General features: G+C 50.5%; 1 protein-coding gene across 2 annotated transcripts in view; it reads left to right on the top strand.

Moving 5' to 3' along the window:
- Positions 1-23,582, top strand: part of LOC147747315 (cytochrome P450 2J2-like) — a 423,976-nt gene that overhangs the window by 374,940 nt on the left and 25,454 nt on the right. For both annotated transcript variants that reach the window (XR_015307548.1, XM_086953115.1), the window contains one exon: positions 18,818-18,956. Coding sequence is in view for 1 of the 2 variants with exons in the window: in XM_086953115.1 (XP_086809241.1) it covers positions 18,818-18,956 (139 nt within the window). In the remaining variant the exon portion in view is untranslated. The remainder of the gene's footprint in view (positions 1-18,817; positions 18,957-23,582) is intronic.

The raw sequence follows: 23,582 nt of genomic DNA, 5'->3' as shown, positions 1-23,582 counted from the left end.
TCCCCTTAAGTTCTTGAACTCAGAGAGGTAACAGTCAGCGCCAGGACACCCCCCCCCCCCCTCCGCCCCCCCCCCCCAACCACTGCACTTTAGGAATTTATGTAACACAACATTAGACAATAGTTCTTCCTTGATACATTTATTAAGGATGCTTCAGCGTTCTGTTTACTGTGGCCAACTGGACCGTAAATTACACTGAAACGTAGATTGATACATGATTTGATATTGAATTATTATCATCAATGAAAAACATGAAATCCCAAAATACAATGTTAACTTCTTTAGAAAAGATTATCATTTTAGTAACACTTAAGTAAATTAATGTAAACACTCTCTTCCACGCATCCACCAGCAGATAGAATGGGAAATTGGAATAAATGTGACAGTGTCAATCATTATATAGATTTCTTGATGGGTAGCTGTAAGTTACAGGGATATTTTTCACCGAGGGTTTTTGAGTGACATAAAAAAGAGAATCAGAGTGAAGCTCGAGATGTCTATGATGTCACTCAAACATCCCTGTACCTCACAATTACCATTTATAATGTTATGTTACGTATGGCCCTCAAAATCAAACTGCCCCAGCTTATATCTGCTAGGCTGGGGCAAGCAGTAATGAGGGAGCCATACATTAAACTGCCTCTCCTCCCTGTCCTGAATTAGAAAAAATACCTTACCTTCCATCCTTAACCAAACCGGTCTTCTTACCTGCCTTCCATCTCCTTTCTGCTGCTGTGTTTTCTGCTTTCAGTCAAAGCAGGCAAGCAGTGCTGCGCTGACAGCCTTTCAGGGAGCCCTGTCATTCTGGCCTGGATGACCTTTATGACGTGGCAACAGTGGGTAAGGATTTTTATTATCAACTGTTCCTACTTCATAATTACCAGATTTAGGGGATTACTATTTCAGTGGCGCACCACTGGCGGTCAACCGTCTGCCGGTTTACGACTCTCTGAGTTGATCCGGCGGTGGACCGTCAGCTGCGCCAGGGAACTGACGTTCACTGGCATTGGTGCGGTGGAGGGGCAATGCAATATGCTGAACAGGACAGGCGCAGTCCCGCCCAGCATATTACGAGTTTCCCCATCACCAGCCTTGGAATGAGCATGACTTTGCCATGAAAAGGCTGCTGTAAGGGAAACAAAGGGGTTCCTAGAGGGCCCCCCGCCATAGGGATGCATTTAGGGGGCACATGCTTGCACCCCCAGTTCCAGCACGACTTAGACTTCACAGTCCATACCCTACTGTAACATTTTTACCGTTCCCATTGCGGTGCCTGTTTTTCCCGCGCCCCCATGGGAAAGTCAAAAGGACTGTCCGCCTGCGCAAGTTGAACTCGTAATCAGGTCGGCAGTCCTTGCGAGGCTTTGGCGCAGAAGTGTCAGCAAAGAGCCGGTGCAACTGCACCAAAGTTGTAATCGGCCCCTTAGAATCTGTTGTAAATGACAGAGTCTCCCTAAGGTATCCATACAAAACGGTATAAAAGTCATTTTATGTCTAAACAAGCAGAACATATTAGAGCACTGAAGGAAACTAGAAAGACATACAATATAAACATTTGGGAGCACTGAAAGCAAACAGGAAAGACATACAACCAGGAAGAATACAGGAGCATGCAAAGCAAATGGGAAAGACATACAGGGAGTACTTATAGGAGCATGGAAAGAAAGCTTACGTATTGGAATATTGAAAGCAAACTAGGAAGATATAGAAGCAGGAACTACAGGAGCACTAAAAGCAAATTAAATTAGTTTACCAGCATAACTGTGGTCGTCAATGTAATAAATACCATCATGACTGTTAGACGGACCGGGAGGGTCGGCCGAGGATAAGGGGAGAGGTCTCCGGGGAGAGCCGTCTCCAGCGATCGTACAGACAAGTAACTTCCCCCCCCACAGACGGACACCACACAAGGGTAAAGTTCAACGAGACTTTATAGGCAATTCTTTAAGGTTACGATGGAATGGTACAAGGAGGTCTGGACTCAGGGGTCCCCTCGGTTCTGGTCTCTGGCTTGGGAAAAGGGTAGCGGGACAGTCTTGTTACCAAAAGATGAAACTAGCTCTCAATCCTCGAGCTCGGCGTTCTAGATGATCGGGCCGCGGCGGAGCCAGCAGGTCCCGAGATGGACGAAGGAAACGACGGTCCGCGGCGGAGCCAGCAGGTCCCGATGAAGATGGTGAATGCAAACGGTCCGCGGCCACGCCAGCAGGTCCCGACGACGATGAAGGATATGAAGGTTACGAAGGTTGCGGCAGCACCAGCAGGCAAGACGATGGTGCACGAGACAGAGCTATGGCAGCGCCAGTAGTCCGTCAAGGATGAGTTCTTCTCTGCGTCTCTCGACTCCAAGATACAACTGCCTTCCTGCTCTGGAGCTGCCCCAGTTATAGGGCTGGTGCCCTTTGATGTCCGGACCCTCGCACTTGGAGGTCGGGAGGTCCGGGATGAGGGAGTCCAGACACCCAGCAGGGGGGTGGAGCCAGCGCCCGGGGAGGCGATGGGCGAGCGGCACCTGGCGGGGGAGAGCCATCGACACCTCTTTCCCCCAGTGACTTGCCAAGTAGCCCGCTCACCTCCTGGGTGGATGGTGGTGCCGGGAAGTCTGAGACCTGGCCAGGCCCAGGGTTGAGGTCGATCTGGGGCCAGGCGGCCTCGTGGTGGAGTGTCCAAGATGGCGCCCAGGATGGGCGCGCAGGCCGGCAGTGGATCAGGCCCACGAGGTCGACATGTTCGAGGGTAGGGGTCCCGGAGGGGACGGAGGACGTGTAATGGTGGTGTGTGGTACCTGCGTGACCGGGCTCGGGCCTGGTCGGGCCGGGGGAGAGTGGCCCTTCATGTGGCCTGTCCAACATGCGTCCCCCCCAGCTGAAGGCGGGGAGAGTTACCCATCCTCTTGGGGACTCTCCTCGTCGAGGCGGAAGAACCGGGACAGGCCATCCGCGTTGGCGTGATCTGGCCCAGGCCGATGTTCAACTGTGAAGTCCATCCCTTGGAGGGAGATGGACCAACGTAGTAACTTCGGGTTTTCTCCCCGCATCTGCATCAGCCACTGCAGGGGTCGGTGGTCGGTCTGCACCCGAAAGTGTGTGCCAAACAGGTAGGGCCGGAGTTTCTTGAGGGCCCATACCACGGCGAAGGCCTCCCTCTCAATGGTGCTCCAGCGTTGTTCTCGTGGTAGGAGTCGCCTGCTGATGAAGGCCACTGGCTGATCAAGGCCTTCGGTGTTCACTTGAGACAGGACTGCCCCGATGCCATGGTCGGAGGCATCCGTCTGGACGACGAACTCCCGGCTGTAGTCGGGGGCCTGGAGCACAGGGGCGGAACACATGGCGGCTTTCAATTGTTCGAATGCTGTTTGACACTCTGGGGTCCAGTTGACTGCCTTGGGTTGATTTTTTGACGTGAGTTCCGTGAGGGGACCCACTATAGTACCATAGTCTTTCACGAACCTTCGGTAGTAGCCCGTGAGGCCCAGGAAGGCTCGTACCTCGGTCTGGGTGATGGGGGGCTGCCAGGACTGGATGGCGGCAATTTTGAGCTGCAGAGGGGCCACCAGGCCGCTTCCCACCTGGTGTCCGAGGTAGGTTACAGACCCTTGACCAATTTGACATTTGCTGGCCTTGATCGTGAGGCCAGCTCGCTGAAGGGCTTGTAGCACGGCTCGGAGGTGGCGGAGGTGCTCGGTCCAGTGGTGGCTGTATACAGCGATGTCATCTAGGTAGGCGGCGCTGAACCCTTCGAGCCCCGCCAGGACTTGATTGACGAGTCGCTGAAAGGTTGCTGGGGCATTCTTCATGCCAAAGGGCATGACCTTGAAATGGTAATGGCCATCGGGGGTGGAAAAGGCAGAACGTTCTTGGGCCCGGGGTGTGAGGCCGATTTGCCAGTAGCCCGCCGTCAGGTCGAAAATACTGAGGTAGCGGGCAGCTCCCATGCGGTCGATTAGTTCATCTGCCCGGGGGATGGGATGTGCGTCTGTTCTGGTGACCGCATTTAAGCCCCGGTAGTCGACGCAGAACCGGAGTTCCGGCGTGGTGCCAGGGGCGGCTGCTTTGGGGACCAGTACTACAGGACTGGCCCAGGGGCTATCTGAGGGCTCGATGACCCCGAGCGTGAGCATTCTTGCTACCTCTTCCTGGATGCAGGCCCGTACCCGATCTGGCACGCGGTAGGCCCGGTGGCGGATAGGGGGGCTGTCCCCTGTGTCCACATCGTGCACACACCAGGAAGTGACACCTGGGGCGAGGGAGAACAGGCTGGCGAACTGTGACAGGAGGACTCGACACTCCTGGTGTTGCTCTCAGGTGAGGGCCTCCGAGAGTCGGACCCCATCCACGGAGCCGTCTTTCTCCTGAGCCCGTAGGAGGTCAGGGAGGGGCTCGGAGTCCTCTTCAGCCCCATTGTCTGTGGCCATCAGGAGGCTGAGTTCTGAACGCACAAAGTGGGGTTTCAGTCTGTTAGCGTGGAGGACCCGGAGGGGGTTCCGGGGAGATTCCATGTCGATGAGATAGGTGGCAGGACCCTTGCGCTCGACTACTTTGAAGGGCCCTGTCCACTTGTCTTGCAGGGCGCAGGGTTCGGTGGGGGACATCACCCATACCTGTTGCCCAGGTTCAAATTCGATGGAGGAGGCATTCCGGTCATACCACTTTTTCATGTCCTCTTGACTGGCCTCTAGGTTGGCTTTTGCCAGCTCTCTGAACCGCCGGGTCTGGTTGCGGAGGGTTAGGAGGTATCGGAAAACATCTGGTGGGTTCTTTAGAGGGGGCATCTCCCAGCCTTCCTTGACTAGGCTGAGCGGCCCCCGCACTGGGTGTCCATAGAGTAGTTCAAACGGGCTGAAGCCCAGGGACTTCTGGGGAACCTCTCGATAGGCGAAGAGGAGGCACGGCAGCAGCACGTCCCACTGGCGACGGAGGGGCTCTTCCAACCCCCCGATCATCCCTTTGAGTGTGCGGTTGAACCGCTCAACGAGTCCGTTTCCTTGAGGGTGATAGGGGGTCGTGAATCGGTAGGTAACCCCGCACTGTTGCCAGAGGGACTTCATATATTTAGAAATAAAGTTCGTGCCTCTGTCGCTGACGACTTCTCGGGGGAAGCCCACACGGGAGAAGATCCCCAACAGAGCCCGGCCGACTACCGGGGCTGTCACAGTTCGCAGGGGAACAGCCTCGGGGTAGCGGGTGGCGTGGTCCACTAGCACCAGGATGAATCGATGGCCTTGTTTGGTGCGCGGGTCCAGGGGTCCCACGATGTCTATCCCGACCCTCTCGAACGGGGTGGTGACCACGGGAAAAGGTTGCAGGGGGGGCTTTTAGTTTGCGGCCGCTCTTTCCACTGGCTTGGCACGTGGGGCAAGATCGGCAATGCTGGTGTACATCGTTCCTCATTTTGGGCCAGAAGAAGTGGGTCACCAGACGACTATAGGTTTTATCTTGACCCAGGTGTCCCGCCAGGGGGACATCGTGGGCCAGGTTTAGCAGAAAGTCTCTAAAACGGAGGGGCACCACCAGTACTCGGCTAGCCCCCAGCTCCGCGATTCTTTGCTCACTGTACAGCAGTTCATTGTCCCAGTAGACCCAGTGCGTTCCGGAGGTATCCCCTGCACTTTGGGCGAGCGCTTGTTGGCGGAGTCCCTCGAGGGAGGGACAGGTCTTCTGTTCTTGGCGAAATTGTTCTTGCGTGGGCCCCCCCTCTTGAGGCCACTGGTCGATGTTAGCGAGGTCTGGAGGTTGAGCTGGTTCTGGGGGGACGTCACGGTCGGTGGTTTCGGCTGGGGCGACCGGAGGCGGTGGCGCCGGCCATTCGGGTTCCTCCGGGCGGGGGTTGGCACGGGCGGCCATGGACCGGGTGGTGACGCACGCCCAGTCCGGGACGCCTAACATCCCCAGGTGTTCTCTTCGTTCTACGGCTGCCCACGGAGAGCTTTCAAGGTCATTCCCCAGGAGGCAGTCTACGGGGGCATCGTCTCGGACCGTTACCTTTAACATGCCGGAGACCCCTCCCCATTCGAAGGGGACGCAGGCCATCCGACACAGACTTTCCGAGTTATCGGCTGAACGTACAGGGCAGAGAATGTTCGGTAGATATTGTTCTGGGGTCACCAGGTGACAGCGGACGGCTGTTACACTGGCCCCAGTGTCACGAAGGGCTTCGGCCCGGCGTCCATTGATGCTCACCCATTGGCTGTACTTCTGGGTGTTAGCGGGTAGGGGGACCCGCGGGACCATGTCTCTCCCCTCTAAGCAGGCTAGAGCCATGGCGGCTGGCTCCCATTCTTGGTGTTCCTGTTCATATTCCTCCTGTTCCTCTGAGATCTGTTCCTCCCCCAGAGCAGCAGCGGCTACTTGGCGGGGTCTTGGGCTCTGGTACTGGGGGCAGTTTGGGTCGTTTGCATAGTGTCCGATTCGTTGGCATCGATGGCACGTAACATTGGCTCGATATCCCGGTCGCGCCGGGGTGCTGCCCCGGTTGGCCGGGGGGGTGGTGCTGGTAGCGGGGGCGACCGGAACGTTGTCTCTTCCGCGCCCTTGGCCTCCTCCTCCTCCTCGGGGACGGTGTTGACCACTGTTGTTCCGGTTTTGTTCGTAGGACCCATTTCGACCCACTCTGGTGATTTCCCACCGGTCAGCTTCGGCTGCGAGCTGCCGGGGATCCGTTAACTTGCTGTCGAGGAGGTGCTGGCGGAGTTCAATGAAGCAATTGTTCGACAGATGCTCCCAGACCATAAGATTGAACAGTTGTTCGTAGGTTGTGACCTTGCTTCCTTTGATCCAGCCTTCGAAGGCTCGGCTAAAGTAGTTTACATAGTCCACCCAAGTTGTACCCGGGATGCGGGTGCAGTCTCGGAACCTCTGACGGTACATCTCGGGTGTGAGGCCATAGCGGGTGAGGAGTGCAGCTTTCATATGGTCATAGGAGGTCATCTGGTGGTCCGGGAGTTGCAGCAGGGCGTCGCGGCCCTCATTGAGGAATCTCCCCCATAGACCGGCTCCCCAATCGCTTCTATCAATCCGGTGTGCAGTCATAGCGATTTCATAGGCCTTAAACCATTGCTGGATGTCGTCCTCTCGGAAGTACTCTCGGACGACATCCTTGGGGATGTGTACCTTTTTCTCTGTTGCCCCTGGGGTGTGGGGTTGCTCGGACACCCCTACTTCTTTATTCTGCTTGCGTAGGTCGATCTCCGCTAATTTCCGCTCATGCTCATATGCCAGTTTCTTTTCCTCGAGCTCCCTTTGTCTCTGTTTCTCCTCTCTTTCTTCTCGGAGACGTAGGTGCTCTAAGTTGATTTTTTGTTCGGCCAATTTAAGTTCAATGTCCATTTTGAGCCGGGCCATTTCCAGCTCGTGTAGTCGGGTTTTCTCTCGTTCCTGGATCTCGTCTTGCGAGAGACCCTTTCTTTGCTCCTCGGGGGCCGTGGTGGTTTTTGCTGCGATGCTTTGATCCGAGGTTCCGGCAGCCCCGGTTTCTGCCCAAGATTCTAGGGCCTGCTTAAAATCGTCTTTGGTACTTAGTCCGGTGGTAGCGATACCTAGTTCGATGCAGAACTGTTTTAGTTCACGATGGCTGTACTCGTCCAATTTCTCCATCTGGAATTTCTCCGTTGATCCGCTTTCTTTAGTTGACATCGTGATTCGCCGTGGGGTGAGCTACTCTCTGTACGGTTATGCGGTGATTCGGATCCCACCGCTGCCACCAATGTTAGACGGACCGGGAGGGTCGGCCGAGGATAAGGGGAGAGGTCTCCGGGGAGAGCCGTCTCCAGCGATCGTACAGACAAGTAACTTCCCCCCCCACAGACGGACACCACACAAGGGTAAAGTTCAACGAGACTTTATAGGCAATTCTTTAAGGTTACGATGGAATGGTACAAGGAGGTCTGGACTCAGGGGTCCCCTCGGTTCTGGTCTCTGGCTTGGGAAAAGGGTAGCGGGACAGTCTTGTTACCAAAAGATGAAACTAGCTCTCAATCCTCGAGCTCGGCGTTCTAGATGATCGGGCCGCGGCGGAGCCAGCAGGTCCCGAGATGGACGAAGGAAACGACGGTCCGCGGCGGAGCCAGCAGGTCCCGATGAAGATGGTGAATGCAAACGGTCCGCGGCCACGCCAGCAGGTCCCGACGACGATGAAGGATATGAAGGTTACGAAGGTTGCGGCAGCACCAGCAGGCAAGACGATGGTGCACGAGACAGAGCTATGGCAGCGCCAGTAGTCCGTCAAGGATGAGTTCTTCTCTGCGTCTCTCGACTCCAAGATACAACTGCCTTCCTGCTCTGGAGCTGCCCCAGTTATAGGGCTGGTGCCCTTTGATGTCCGGACCCTCGCACTTGGAGGTCGGGAGGTCCGGGATGAGGGAGTCCAGACACCCAGCAGGGGGGTGGAGCCAGCGCCCGGGGAGGCGATGGGCGAGCGGCACCTGGCGGGGGAGAGCCATCGACACCTCTTTCCCCCAGTGACTTGCCAAGTAGCCCGCTCACCTCCTGGGTGGATGGTGGTGCCGGGAAGTCTGAGACCTGGCCAGGCCCAGGGTTGAGGTCGATCTGGGGCCAGGCGGCCTCGTGGTGGAGTGTCCAAGATGGCGCCCAGGATGGGCGCGCAGGCCGGCAGTGGATCAGGCCCACGAGGTCGACATGTTCGAGGGTAGGGGTCCCGGAGGGGACGGAGGACGTGTAATGGTGGTGTGTGGTACCTGCGTGACCGGGCTCGGGCCTGGTCGGGCCGGGGGAGAGTGGCCCTTCATGTGGCCTGTCCAACAATGACATAAGGGAGTGTAGTTTTAGATGCATTCGTTGCATACTTACTAAAGAAGAGCACAACTTCCCAAAAACACTTTGCCAAGATTATACAGACTTGGATCTTTGGAGTTTGGAAGAACAGAGAATGAGAATTTGCCTAGCCTTGGTGCTGGTAAGTTCCAATTCTATTAAGGATTCGGAGGCGAGGATTATGCCTTACTTTCTTCACTTTATTTCTCACAGCAGCAAGAAAACATGTAAAAACTACTTTTCCCATGAACACCAGGGAAAAAACAGGAAATTGAACAGTAAGTCCTTTATCAGTCTCTATGCACCGGCAGCAACCATCATGCCTTGCAACCACTTCCTCTTCCTCTTTCTTCGCGCGAAGCACTCTGTCCGGGAACTTCACGCATCCTGTTTTGGTCCATCAGTCCCTGGAAGAAAATCTCAGAGTCAGGACCCGATCTCACAGAACATCAGGTACAAAGTACAATGCAGGTAGAACAGTACCATTAAGAACCTCATGAAAAACACGTAAATAGATTACTTACGGTCCATACGGGGAGGGATCACTTCCAGGAAGTCTCAGGGGGGGATAATCCTCGCCTCCGAGTCCTCAATAGAATTGGAACTTACCAGCACCAAGGCTAGGCAAATTCTCATTCTATGGCAGGACCGGAAGCTTCGGATTATGCCAGTTCAAAGCTTATCGACCACAAGCCGAGCCACATCTGTTACTGGCTTAAAATAAAACCTCTTGAAGGTGGAGTCCGAGGACCAGTCCGCGGCCCTCATCAGGTCCTCCAACCGAGCCCCTAGTGTAAAGGCTTTCGAGGCCATGGCTCCCCTAGTTGAATGAGCACCAAACTTTTTTGTATCAATCCCCGCCTCCTGCATCACCCAACGCACCCATCTAGCGATGGTCGGGGAAGAAACAGCCTTGTACGGTTTCCGTAGGGCAATCAGTAGTTGTCGCTCGCCCGGAGGGCGAGTATCCTCAGTCATATCCTCATATGCACAGAGGCACTGCACTACACACAGCTTTGGGGAATCCGGAAAGGCCGGATATGAAATAACCCTCGTAAGGGTCTTAGTCCTCCTGCTCACTGTAAAGGACACCCCTTCAGGGGAGAAGGTCCGCGCTGTAATATTGAGCGCGCGCACGTCAGAGACTCTTCTGCAGGAAATCAGACATAATAGCATTGCTAATTTAGCAGACAGCTCCTTGCGGGACAAAAACCTATTCGGCTGCCAGGAAAGAAACAAGTTCAAAACCCTGTTGACGTCCCAGAGGACTGAATACCTCGGTTCGGGGGGCAGCGAGAGGCGAACCCCTCTCAATAGTCTGCAAACCAAAGGGTGCTCCCCAATCGGGGAACCCTGAACTAGGTCATGCCCTGCCGAAATGGCCGAACGGAAGGTATTGAGAGACCTATAGGCCAAGCCCTCATCTACCAAGTCGGCAAGGAAATTAAGGACATGGACTACATCCGTCCCCACGGGGTCGAGACCCCGTCGCACACACCAGCGACGCCACCTGTGCCATGCAGACCGGTATCTCTTGGTGGTGCTGTCCGCCCATGCCTTTGAGAGCAGATCCTCTGCCTTTCCCGAAAGGCCTGGGAGAGACCAGCGACGCTGGAGATCCGCCATGCCATCAGCCTCAGTGAACCTTCCTGAACCAACCTGTGGGGATTCCCGTCCGGGTTCAGGAGAATGTGAGGAGAGTGGGGGAGTAGGATTGGAAAATCCCAAGAAAGTTCCAGAAGAACCGGAAACCAGACTTGAGACCTCCAACAAGGCGTGATCATCACCACCTGTGCTGACTGACGGCGCAGTAACGCCGACACCCTCGTGATCATGGAGAACGGGGGAAACGCATAACCCTGTTCGCTCGACCAGTCCTGGAGGAACGCATCCGTTGCCTCCGCCGACGGGTCTGGGCGCCAACTGAAATATCTCGGCAACTGATGGTACAGTCGCGAGGCGAACAGATCCACCGAGAACGGGCCCCACCGGGCCATTAATTGGGAAAATACCTCCGAATCCAGCTTCCAAACGCTGGCATCCAGGAGATGCCAGGAGTGCCAATCGGCTACCTCGTTCTGACGGCCCGGCAAATACTCCGCCGTGACCGAGACCTGATGATCCAGGCAAAAGTGCCAGAAGTCCCGCGCTAGATCCGCTAGCATCTTGGATCTGGTGCCACCCAGATGGTTGATATAGCGAACCGCAGACACGTTGTCCATCCGCAGAAGAACACATGACTGCACCCGCTCCTTGGTCCAGCACTGGACCGCAAAGGAGCCTGCCAGCAATTCCAAACAGTTGATGTGTAAAGACTGCTCGTGGGCAGACCAGGCGCCGCCGGTGGAGAAGTCCCCGCACCTGGCCCCCCAAAGTGCGCGACTGGCGTCCGACTCTATTACAATGTCGGGGGCTGACCCAAATATGGCACGACCATTCCAGGCCTCCATGTGCGTCAGCCACCAGCGCATTTCGTCCCGCACCTCCGCTGACAGCGGAAGCAGCTGCGAGTACGTGAGGCCCCGCCTGAGGTGGTACGCTTTCAACCGCTGCATCGCCCCGGTAGTGAAGCGGCCCCGGGAAGATGGCCTGAATCGAAGATGACAACAGGCCCACGATCCATGCTAGATGCCGCAACGAGACAATTGACCTCGCCAGAGTCTGGCGCAACTCGTGACGAATCTTGCATATTTTCCGTGCGAGGAGACTCAAGGAAGCCGAAACCGAGTCTATGCTGAACCCAAGGAAGGTGGCGCACTGAGCTGGGACCAGGAGGAATTTCTTCTCGTTTATTACAAACCCCAGACCCTGCAACAGGTCCACTGCAAACTGCAACTGGGCCCTCAAGCGCCTCGGACACTGGTCCATGAATAGCATATCGTCCAAGTACACTATCAACCTGACACCGCGAGCCCGCAAGGCTTCTACCGCGGGGTGGAGCACCTTTGTGAAACACCACGGCGCGGAAGAGAGCCCGAAGGGCAGCGTGGTGAACTCGTACACCTGTCCGTCCCATTTGAATTGGAGGAAGCGGCGGTGTGGAGGGAAAATCGGGACCGCCAGGTAGGCGTCCTTCAAATTGAGCCGGACCATCCAATCGGCCGGTCGCAGCACGTCCCGCAGGAGGTGGATTCCCTCCATCTTGAAATGGCGGTAAACCAGCCACTCGTTGAACTCCTTGAGATTGATAACCGGACGGCGGCCTCCATCTACTTTGTCGACCAAGAAGAGATTGCTGAGGAAGCCGTCCGGATGTTCGCATGCGCGGCAAATCGCCCCTTTGTGAAGGAGGGCGGAAACCTCGTCTCGCACCAATGCCGCATCGCGCTGTGAAAAGGTAATGGGGCGCGGACGCTGGGGCTGCCGAGGACGGCCATGGAACTCCAGCTGGAAGCCCTGAACCGTCTGTAGTACCCAGGCGTCCTTGGTAAGGGAAAGCCATGCTGGGAAGAACTGCGCCAGGCGACCTCCCACCCGTAAAGTCGCAGAAGGCAGGACACTCACCTCGTCCACCTTGTTGTTGGCCTCGATAGACACCACGTCCTCTGAATTTCTGACCCCTGGTGGGGTAAAGTTATTGAACCTGGAGTTATGTTCCTGACCATGTCCACGTCCGGAGCCTTGGCCTCTATCGGAGGGAGCACCCCGGCCGAACGAGCGGCCCCTGCCTCGTCCGGCCCCCTCAAAAACCCAAGGGGCAAACACCTTTTTTATATTGGACTGGGCCCGGTCCAAAGATGTAAATGTCGCAACAAACTTGCCCAGCTCCTTGATAAAAGGATCGCCAAATAAACCGCCCTGCGCCACGGCGCCCGCCTCCGATGAGGCGAGGTCACCCAGTTTGGGGTCGATTTTGATGAGCAGCGACCTCCTCCTCTCAGTAGAGAGGGCGCAGTTTGCGTTTCCAAGGAAAACTATGGCCCGTTGTGCCCAATTTGACAGTACTTCTGGGGAAATGGCGTCCCCCGACACCTTAGCCTCCTCCGCCATGTCGAGGATTTTGGTCATGGGGCCCACTGCGTCAAGCAGTTTGTCCTGGCACGTGCGCCAGGACCGGTCAATGCCCTTCCGGGGGTCTTTTACAAATTTAGCGAGAAAAGTGGCCATCTTGGGGTCAATATCTGGGGTCATGGCCACTTTCCCCTCCAGGGAAGGTCTGGGACACTCCGCCCGAAGACGGCTGCGACCGTCTTTGTCCACCGGTTTACGGAGACGGTTCGCTACATACAAAGCCACCTTATCCCCCGCCACCCATTCGGAGGACCGCGGGTGAACGATCTCGTCCGGGTCCAACATATCCGAAGGGGCCGTCGACGTGGAGGGCTGGGAAGGAAGCCACGATCTAGAGGAACAGGCCTCCTTCTCCGAATCCGGAGAATCATCATCCTGCCGTGGCTCTGGGGACATGGTACGGGGGGTAACAGGAGAGACAACTACCGGCTGGGCAGGAACGGGTAACGGTTCCTCAAGCGCCTTGAAGGCGTGTCGGACCTTGTCAAAGGCGACAGGATCGATCCCCTCAACGCAAGCCTTTTTAGGCGGGGGGAAATCGCCGACGGGAAAGGATCCGAGGTCGGAGTAGGCGCCGGAATGAGGGCCGCAATTTTCGCGTATGCCTCGTCCAAGCGCGCCGTCAGGCGTTGTTCTAGCGGTACCATGGCTTGATCCACTGCTTTGTAGATGGAACCGTCCACCGCCTTGTAAAAATCCTCATCCCAGGTGGCATAAGAGAGAGGGTCTTCCTCTTGGTACTGGCCTGACTCCCCCTGCATAATGAGGATAATTGGGCTCCACAGGAGGGAGGTACAGCACAGCCAATTGACAAGACCTCTGAGGGCACAATATGGATCTGGGCAACCCAGAGGATGTGGCGGCCAAAAGGCACAAATTACGGGGCTAGCCCAGGGAACGCACAGCCCTCTGTGTACTAGGGCGCTACCCAGACAAGCGTTCCCAAGCGCTGCGCACCAGCGCCAAATTACAACCCGGACAGGGTGTTTGATCTACCAAATACAACCCACTCGGGGCGTCAGCGTGAGGGAGAACCTAATTTCGACCCCGTAGGGTGTCAGCACTGGGTAGCAAGGGACAGTGCTAAAGCTGCAGAAAAACGCTGTAAAAAACGCGTTTAAAACGCGAATTATAGCGCGCCTGACACAGAGAAAGCACTGCCCCCTAGCGGCGCTCGGAGCGCACCGCACTCTGCTGGGGCTGCAAATCGCGTAAGGAGCGCAGAAGCGTCCCGCGATGCCAAAGGGGACCTCTAGGGGTCGCAAACACCAGCGCTAACAACAGATCTATGTGCTGCCCACAGAATCCCACAAAAACCCAGGAGAGAAGAGAAAAACCACTTAACTTGCTGCTGAGCAGCGAAGAAAGAGGAAGTGGTTGCAAGGCATGATGGTTGCTGCCGGTGCATAGAGACTGATAAAGGACTTACTGTTCAATTTCCTGTTTTTTCCCTGGTGTTCATGGGAAAAGTAGTTTTTACATGCTTTCTTGCTGCTGTGAGAAATAAAGTGAAGAAAGTAAGGCATAATCCGAAGCCTCCGGTCCTGCCATAGAATCCAGTGACCTGCATTGGACACTCCATGTAACTGAAAGTGTGTGTGCCCCAGGATCCATTTCTAAGGGCTTCCTTTCTAATGTTTGGTGATCAAAGCCCACAAATCCTCCTTGCTTTCAAGTAATGTTCAGTGGCAAAACTTTACATACAAACAACTTATAAATGTACTGTACTACCATAGGCTCTTGCTTAGACCGCACTAGGTAACAGTACTAGTTGGATTAATACACAGCCTTGCGTGTGTATTCAGCACTTGAGCAGAAGTGGCTCTATTTCTTTTTCTGTAAAGTTACTCACTATGAGCTTTTGTTATGCTGATTAGACCTTGTTCTTCAGCCTTAGGCAATGCCCCATCTGATTGTGAAAGGAGGATTTGATCACTCTCCTGACCATTTAGCAATTATTTTTGTAATTAAAAAGGAATTTATAAATCGTTGGACAAAACCTAAAAGACATGAGCAGTTTAATTTATTCTGAACTGGTAATAGAAATAAAAAAAAATCCTGTGCCATATTCTCAAATTGAATTTTTCTGGACTAATTTCACTTGTGTTAATTCATGTAGGTTTACACATTACACTAGCACTTTCAGAATAGTGATGTGAGCAAACACAATCTCACGGTATTGCATGCGTACCCTCCTAGCATCCTCTTGTCTTACTTACAGCATTGCAAGGTTATATGATTAAAAGCCCTACTCTGTGTATTTAGTGCAGATAACGCTTAACCTCACACACTGTGTCTCTGAAATGTTGTTCAGCGGCTTCAACAAGGAATATTCCACAAAGACGACTGATAGTCAACCTTTATACGGTTTGTCTGTAAAACATAAATACTGATGCACTGTCCCCCTTCACAGCTTGAATGCATTCTGTGGATCTCCTCTGCATAATTAGTTTGGAATATTCAGAAACCACCGAGACAGTATAACAAATATGTAACCTGACATCATCATCACCTGTAATGTAAGGGGCTCTGGAATGTGGGAATGATGAGACGGTGGATGAAGACTTGACAAGGTGGACCTGCCTTTGGCTGTGCGTGTGGTTGGGGCCTATGAAGATGTACCTGCAATAAACCTTTTGTTTGGATTACATGCTGCCTCCGCTGTGTAGTGCACACATCTCTAACAGTTAACATACAAAGAACTTTTGCATTCCATACATATTATTATTTGAACAGTGGAGGTTTGATATATTTTCATAACGACATTCTTAGGGTCATAGGAAGGATAACCATTATGTCTTGAACTTTATTTAATGGTTCAAGGGGTCATGGATAATACCATTGAATAAACCATATGCGTTTATTGTATAACTTTTATAGTTATTTATTGTATCACACTGCCTGTTGCTCTTTTCCCGGAGTGTTACTAGGTGCAAGTTTGAACGCAGAATGGATAGAGCCTTATCCTTTCCGCTGGACATTATGCAAAGCCAGAATTTTTTTTGTCAAAACATTCCTATGTCTCTCAAGCAGGCAGGTGAAACACCAACAGCCTTATTCATCAAGGCCAAATCGGCTCGCAAAGGGCCAGATTCTGAGAATCTGGCCCTTTGCGAGTGCGATTTTTGCATTTGGGATTCAACATCCCAAATGCAAAAATCGCTATTTGCTAATTCGCATATTTGCGAGGATTTACATTTAAGGAATCTCTATTTGAGATTCCTTAAATGTAATTCATCATCCATTTTACAATTGCGAAATCGCAATTTCGGGCCGCAATTTACCGCGAGGTCAAACCTCGTGGTAAATTGCGAAAACTCAGAAAAATGCATTTAAATGCATTTTTCTGAGTTGCACGTTACACACACACATGTCCTTTGGACATGTGTGTGTGTAACACCTGTGTTAATTTCCATTGCAGGGGTGCTACAGGGTGTCCTTTGGACACCCCTTGCACCCTTGTACTCGCAATCTCATTTGCGATTAGCTAATTGCTAATCGCAAATGAGGAATGACTCCCCATGCATTCCTATGGGCCTTTTCGCCCATAGGAATGCATGGGGAGTTATTCCTTATTTGCGATTAGCAATTAGCTAATCGCAAATAAGGAATCAGTGGGAATCGCAATTAATATTGCGATTCCTACATGATTACCGTTTTGCGAGTCTCAAATAGCGATTCCTTATGATTCGCTATTTGAGCCTCGCAAAAGGGCCCGTTCATGAATCAGGCTGCATAAACCCAGATATTTTCAATCACTCTAAAAACGTAGATGATGTCTTTAATATACTAAAATTTTGCATTCATGAAAGAAACTCATTTAAAAGGAGAATATTACCCATACGATAAGGTATAAAATGATGGCGATGAGAGATTGCAACAAACAACAAACTGATGGAAGGAATGCCTGAACTAATCTCAGCCACTGGCCCTTAGAGAAACATTCCACTTCATTGTTTTTAACCACTAAACTTCCCTAGACAGAGACCAGCCATATCCATGGGGCAACCGAGGAATCGCCAGCACCCCCACTCGCTCTCACACACGGCTGCAGGGCGGCACATGCACGGGCCGCCACTGAAGGCCATAGGTCTAGCTACGCCACTGCCCACATCCAAATCAATCTTCTTCCTGCTCTGATAGGAATAGACCATCCCAAATTGCCATGCTTGGTCCCTTCTAGATTGCAACATAAGCAGCCCCAGACCAGGTATGGCCTACTTAGGCCTTATCAGTGAGCTGTAGCCTGAGTCCTTTGGCACATTGAGCAGGATATACAAGGCAGGTCTCTGTCTAGAGAGGTATAGTGGGCTATTAAAGGATGACTGGAATGCTGACTGTGCAATTGCCAGTGGTTAAGAATAATTCAAGCATTCATTCCATCACTTTGTATCTTGAGGATGCGTGTCTTGAGGATCAGAGGCTGCCATGCTCTGTCACTTATCTTTAAAATTAGCATTGAATTCTCAAAAGTGTAGCTCAATGGTAGTTTGGGTCACTTGGCATTCCGATCAATGTTCAGTGATCCTAACCAATGGCAGTAGCCCTACTGAATGCTAATACTGACTTAGAGACGGATCATGTTACATGGTCACTCTAGCCGACTACTGGTAGCCTTAGGATGCTTTAAGAAAAGGTAAAGCTCTGGTCAAACTCGCTTACAGCAGAATGTAAAAGGAATCAAAAATAGGGTTGTCAATGGCAGGCTATTTGGTTAATTGAAGCAGGACACATTTTTTTTCTCATAAGATCACTTCTCATATTTTGCAGGAAATTCTAAGATACACCCTGCAGTCATCTCCAACTATAACTCAGCCCTTTCTGTGTTTGTTAACACATTTGCTTTATATACTACTTAAAAATGCAACCCTAAGGAGAGGATCCATGTCTCTGTCAAAATTCTTGCAGCAATATGCTCCTATCTATATTAGAATATTGTTGACCAAAATTAAAACGGCAGACTAGAGAATATTTTCCAAGGGTTGCATATCCTCATCAAAACAATATTTTTGTGTATTATCGTGGGAATGCTGGAGAGTTTACCCAGCTTTAGAGACATTGGCTTGGATGTGAAATCCTTCCCATCTAAGGTCCACTTGTTATATAATGATTACATGGCCTTTACCTTCATAAAATGAATATTTTACTGAAAAGAATAACTTGACAGAAACATCCTCTACCCTCTTTTTCATTTTTGCTTCAGCTGTTGTTGGAGTATTTGAGGTGTACACGTAAACACTCATGATACATGGGGAGGAGGCACTGGTGTAGATATGTATGTAGCTGTATTGATCTATCCTTGCTGAGGGGCATCTGAGTGCTGAACTTTGTTTGAGATCCCAGTGATACGAGTCTGATCATTTACAGTCAGGTTGGAAAAAAAAGGCACTTCTGTATGCAGAGGTAGTACTCCTTGAAGAGATTTGCTGTTAGTCATTAAAAAGACTCCAGGTTGCCAGTTTTTTGGATGTGCATTTCGAATCCCTCTAGTCCTTCACTACAAAAGTCTGGATTTCGATTGAGCTTTGAGAGAACTAAGATTCTCCCTTGCTTAAATGTTTGCTCAAAGGAGGATACTAGTTTCATAGGAATTGATTGAAAACCTAACTTCCTTTTTCAATTTCCACTCAAGATACTGATAATCCTAATGCAGTATTTTGTTGTGTAGAGTGGCCATCATTATTGCTCGTTTTTGCTTTATATTCAAAAGGCTTGGCTGCCTGTATTGTTTTAAATGGGTGTTGATTTGCAGTCTTTGGTGCTGAAAGGACATGTCCTAGTCAAAAAAGCCTTAGAGCATCTAACTGTAATCTTACCACCTGTTCTGAAGCTCCCAAGAGTTTGTAACTAGAAGTGGCCAATTGAAAAAGGCCTTCGGTGTTTATAAAGTACACAACCTTTTCCTTCCGACCACTGTCAAACATTCTCCCTCTTTGTATATATAATGAAGTTCTGCAGCAAAGACGTGTCATTCATTTTCTCGACCTCTTAAGAGCAATTAAAACCAGTATATTAAGGTTTGTCTATTCCATCTTCAGGGAACTACTGTGATGGCAAATCTGACATCGGTTCTGTACGATAAGAATGAGTGGAAAACTCCTGACATCTTTAACCCTGAACATTTCCTGGAAAATGGTGAATTTAAGAAGCGTGACGCTTTTCTGCCTTTCTTGATTGGTAAGATGGAAATCATTGGTTTATTTGCTCAGTGGTAAAACATTGCGTACCACTCTTTACTTTCCATGCCCTGTATGTCTCAGCTGGCATCTGGAATGGTGAGAGAGAATGATGTAATACATCTTGGTGTGTTGCCTGGAGTGGAAGCTGGGGGAGATTTGGAGTTAGAGGGAGGATGAAGCTTGTACTGACATATCTGCTTTTGCTGAAACCTAAGGGCCTAGTATAAAAAAACATACCTCCTATCTTAGTAGTTCCAGACTATACTGCCTTCTGACTACAACACATGCCTTCACAATATAATGTAGATACATAATTGTTGCAAAAACATCTATCACGATGCATCAGTAATTAACTACAGTGCGATACAATCTGTGTATCAGCAGTCACTAGCGGGCCCTAATGTTCCATGAGAGAAAATCGTTTTCCAAAACAACTTTTGAAAAAATAACTTTTAGACAAAGATAATTTACATTAACATACGTTTTCTATTTTCATAAATAGCGACCTACTTTAACCTCTTTTTAATCTTTTGCTGCTAAGCTTTTTCCTGATAGAATGCTAAACCTTTTTTTGGTATTTGGGGTACTTCATACTTATGCCTTCATAACTTTATCACATAAGGTTTTTACCCAAACTTTGTGTACTTTTTCCAGCAACCATGGGATGCTAAAGATACCCAGGGTTTTGGGATACATTTTGATGGAGCTGCATAAGAAAGCATATTTTTTGCTAAAACGTAATTAACAAAAGGTTTGCTCTACTAGCATCACCATCTATCCAGCTTTTCGGAGCTAGCTCAATTGCATGAAAAAACACTTTTATTTACCACAGTTTCAAAGGTAGTTCATTTTTCCGCTACTTGCAATTTGTCGTGAAAACAGGTGCAAAACCCATGAGTAAGCCCGGAAAGCTGTACATTTCCGTAAAGTAGACATGGATTTCTCAAAGAAACTAAGGAAAATGGATAAGGAAAAACCGGCTATTTGGGACAACATTTTCATCTGTAACTTCTTGTCTCAGTGGCAGATTTACAAAATCAACTCACTGTTAGGTCGGACAGACCATCGCATAACCTTCGGACCCTCTTTGCTTTAATGCAAGATATTGACCCTGACATTTCCGTGGTGGCAATTTTTCTAGACGTTACTAAAGCATTTGATTCCCAAGAATGGGGCTATCTCCTCAGTATCTTGTGCCGAATGAGGTTTCCACCCTCTTTCTTGGCCTTGATTGATTAATATGCATATTCAACAAGAGGGAGAGGGGAGGAGGGGCGAGTTCCACTCACTCAGAGTGGGAGGTCCAGCAACAGCGGGTGCCCCCGAAGATCAAGACAACAAGCATTTACAATGCAATGGTTTTGCCTTTGTTAAAGTTAGAGCTATTGGCATTGCTCTTGACATTATTTTTATTTATGTGTTTTTAAAAAAAACATAAATAAATGGCATTGTCATTTACAATGCAACTAGCTTTATCTCTCGCAAATGACACACACAAACACCCACAGAGAGCCCCCCCACACACACACAGAGCCCCCCCCACACACACACACAGAGCCCCCCACACACACACCCACACAGAGCCCCCCACACACACAGCCACACAAAGCCCCCCACACACACCCACACAGAGCCCTCCACACACACCCACACAGAGCCCCCCCACACACTGCGACCCCCCCCACACACTGCAAGCCCTACACACTGCGACCCCCATTTCAATAGATGTGTGATGCTTACCTGGTACTAAATTGGTCCCTGCATGGCTGAAAGGTTGAAATGGAGTAGGAGGCAAAGGGACAAATGTGAGCATGGAGAGAAAGGAGTATAAGTTTGAGATTAGTGACTAGGTGAAAATAAAATCAGGAAGGACACAGGGTGGTCTTTCCAAATTAGATGGTCTATTTCAGGTAGAAAATGTCAGTAGGTTCTTTGTGTTCTTGAGGGGGGATAGGTCCAACCGGCACCATAATCGGACGTTTATTGTTTATACCCATTCACAACAAGCAACTAGGCAGGATGGCCGTCTCAGAGCCCAATCAGCAGTGAAGCAACAAGGTCCCTAAACCTCCGTAAAAGCATGTGTAACACTGAGGGGCCCTCCTCACCACACACAGGGCTTGATAGAACTTAATTAGTTCCATACTGACAATTATTGCCAGACCAAAAATGTGTTTAAAACAGTAACATACACACTTGATATCTAGGAGAGCTCACCGTGTAGCACTGCAGACCCCAATTTTACCCCCATTTTTGCCTGCACACCCTAAAAACGACCACATACAACATGTATACACTTTACGCGTTTAATAGCAGTTGACTAGGAAGTTCAGAAAGCTTTTTACAAGCGAGTAGTCCGCCTGCTCACGTTTTTTCTGGGTTTTCCGCTGCTCGAGTTCGCATTTTTAACATGAAAAGCAAAAGGAAAAACACAAACAGACTTGATGGGCTACTCAATATATCTAATAATATACAACCGGATATTTTCGTGTCTAAAGTTCAAAAATGGGTTTTGGCAACTTCCAACTGAGCGTTTAAGGGACTGACTGAGAAATGTGTATCTCCGAGGCAGGGTGACAGTGTAAACAAGCATTTACAATGCAATGGTCTCGGCAATATTAAAGGTAGAGCTATTGGCATTGCTCATGACATTTTTTTTGGGGTGTTTTTTTTAAAAAATCATAAATAAATGGCCTTGTCATTTACATTGCCAATAGCGTAATCGTTAAATAAATGGCCTTGTCATTTACAATGCCAATAGCTTAATCGCTCCCAAATGCATGACCTATTGCATTTTACACCCACACAGAGCCACACACGCACAGCCACCCACACACACATAGTCACCCACACAATCTGCACTCTGCACTCTGAATCTGCATTCTGCACTCTGCACCTGCATTCTGCACTCTGCACTCTGAATGGAATCTGCATTCTGCACTCTACACTCTGAATGGAATCTGCACCCAGAATCTGCATTCTGCACTCTGAATCTGCACTCTGCACTCTCAATCTGCACTCTGAATCTGCACTCTGCACTCTCAATCTGCACTCTGAATCTGCACTCTGCACTCTCAATCTGCACTCTGCACTCTGAATCTGCACTCTGAATCTGCACTCTGAATCTGCACTCTGAATCTGCACTCTGCACTCTGAATCTGCACTCTGCACTCTGAATCTGCACTCTGCACTCTGAATCTGCACTCTGAATCTGCACTCTAAATCTGCACTCTGCACTCTCAATCTGCACTCTGCACTCTCAATCTGCACTCTGCACTCTCAATCTGCACTCTGCACTCTCAATCTGCACTCTCAATCTGCACTCTCAATCTGCACTCTGAATCTGCACTCTGAATCTGCACTCTGCACTCTGAATCTGCACTCTGCGCTCTGAATCTGCACTCTGCACTCTGAATCTGCACTCTGCGCTCTGAATCTGCACTCTGAATCTGCACTCTAAATCTGCAGTCTGCACTCTCAATCTGCACTCTGCACTCTCAATCTGCACTCTGCACTCTCAATCTGCACTCTGCACTCTCAATCTGCACTCTGAATCTGCACTCTGAATCTGCACTCCGAATCTGCACTCTGAATCTGCACTCTGCACTCTGCACTCTGAATCTGCACTCTGAATCTGCACTCTGAATCTGCACTCTGAATCTGCACTCTGAATCTGCACTCTGCACTCTGAATCTGCACTCTGCACTCTGAATCTGCACTCTGCACTCTGAATCTGCACTCTGAATCTGCATTCTGCACTCTGAATCTGCACTCTGCACTCTGAATCTGCACTCTGCACTCTGAATCTGCACTCTGCACTCTGAATCTGCACTCTGCACTCTGAATCTGCACTCTGCACTCTGAATCTGCACTCTGAATCTGCACTCTGAATCTGCCTCTGCACTCTGAATCTGCACTCTGAATCTGCACTCTGAATCTGCACTCTGAATCTGCACTCTGAATCTGCACTCTGCACTCTGAATCTGCACTCTGAATCTGCACTCTGCACTCTGAATCTGCACTCTGAATCTGCACTCTGCACTCTGAATCTGCACTCTGAATCTGCACTCTGCACTCTGAATCTGCACTCTGAATCTGCACTCTGAATCTGCACTCTGCACTCTGAATCTGCACTCTGAATCTGTACTCTGCACTCTGAATCTGCACTCTGAATCTGCACTCTGAATCTGCACTCTGAATCTGCACTCTGAATCTGCACTCTGAATCTGCACTCTGCACTCTGAATCTGCACTCTGCACTCTGAATCTGCACTCTGAATCTGCACTCTGCACTCTGAATCTGCACTCTGAATCTGCACTCTGAATCTGCACTCTGAATCTGCACTCTGAATCTGCACTCTGCACTCTGAATCTGCACTCTGAATCTGCACTCTGAATCTGAATCTGCACTCTGAATCTGCACTCTGAATCTGCACTCTGAATCTGCACTCTGAATATGAATCTGCACTCTGAATCTGCACTCTGCACTCTGAATCTGCCTCTGCACTCTGAATCTGCCTCTTCACTCTGAATCTGCACTCTGAATCTGCACTCTGAATCTGCACTCTGAATCTGCACTCTGAATCTGCACTCTGAATCTTCCTCTGCACTCTGAATCTTCCTCT

The sequence above is a fragment of the Lissotriton vulgaris genome, chromosome 1_1, assembly GCF_964263255.1.
Source record: "Lissotriton vulgaris chromosome 1_1, aLisVul1.2, whole genome shotgun sequence".
In the NCBI taxonomy this organism is placed as follows: domain Eukaryota; kingdom Metazoa; phylum Chordata; class Amphibia; order Caudata; family Salamandridae; genus Lissotriton; species Lissotriton vulgaris.
Note: the sequence above shows the minus strand (reverse complement) of the source record. Positions and strands in the feature narration are given on the sequence as shown.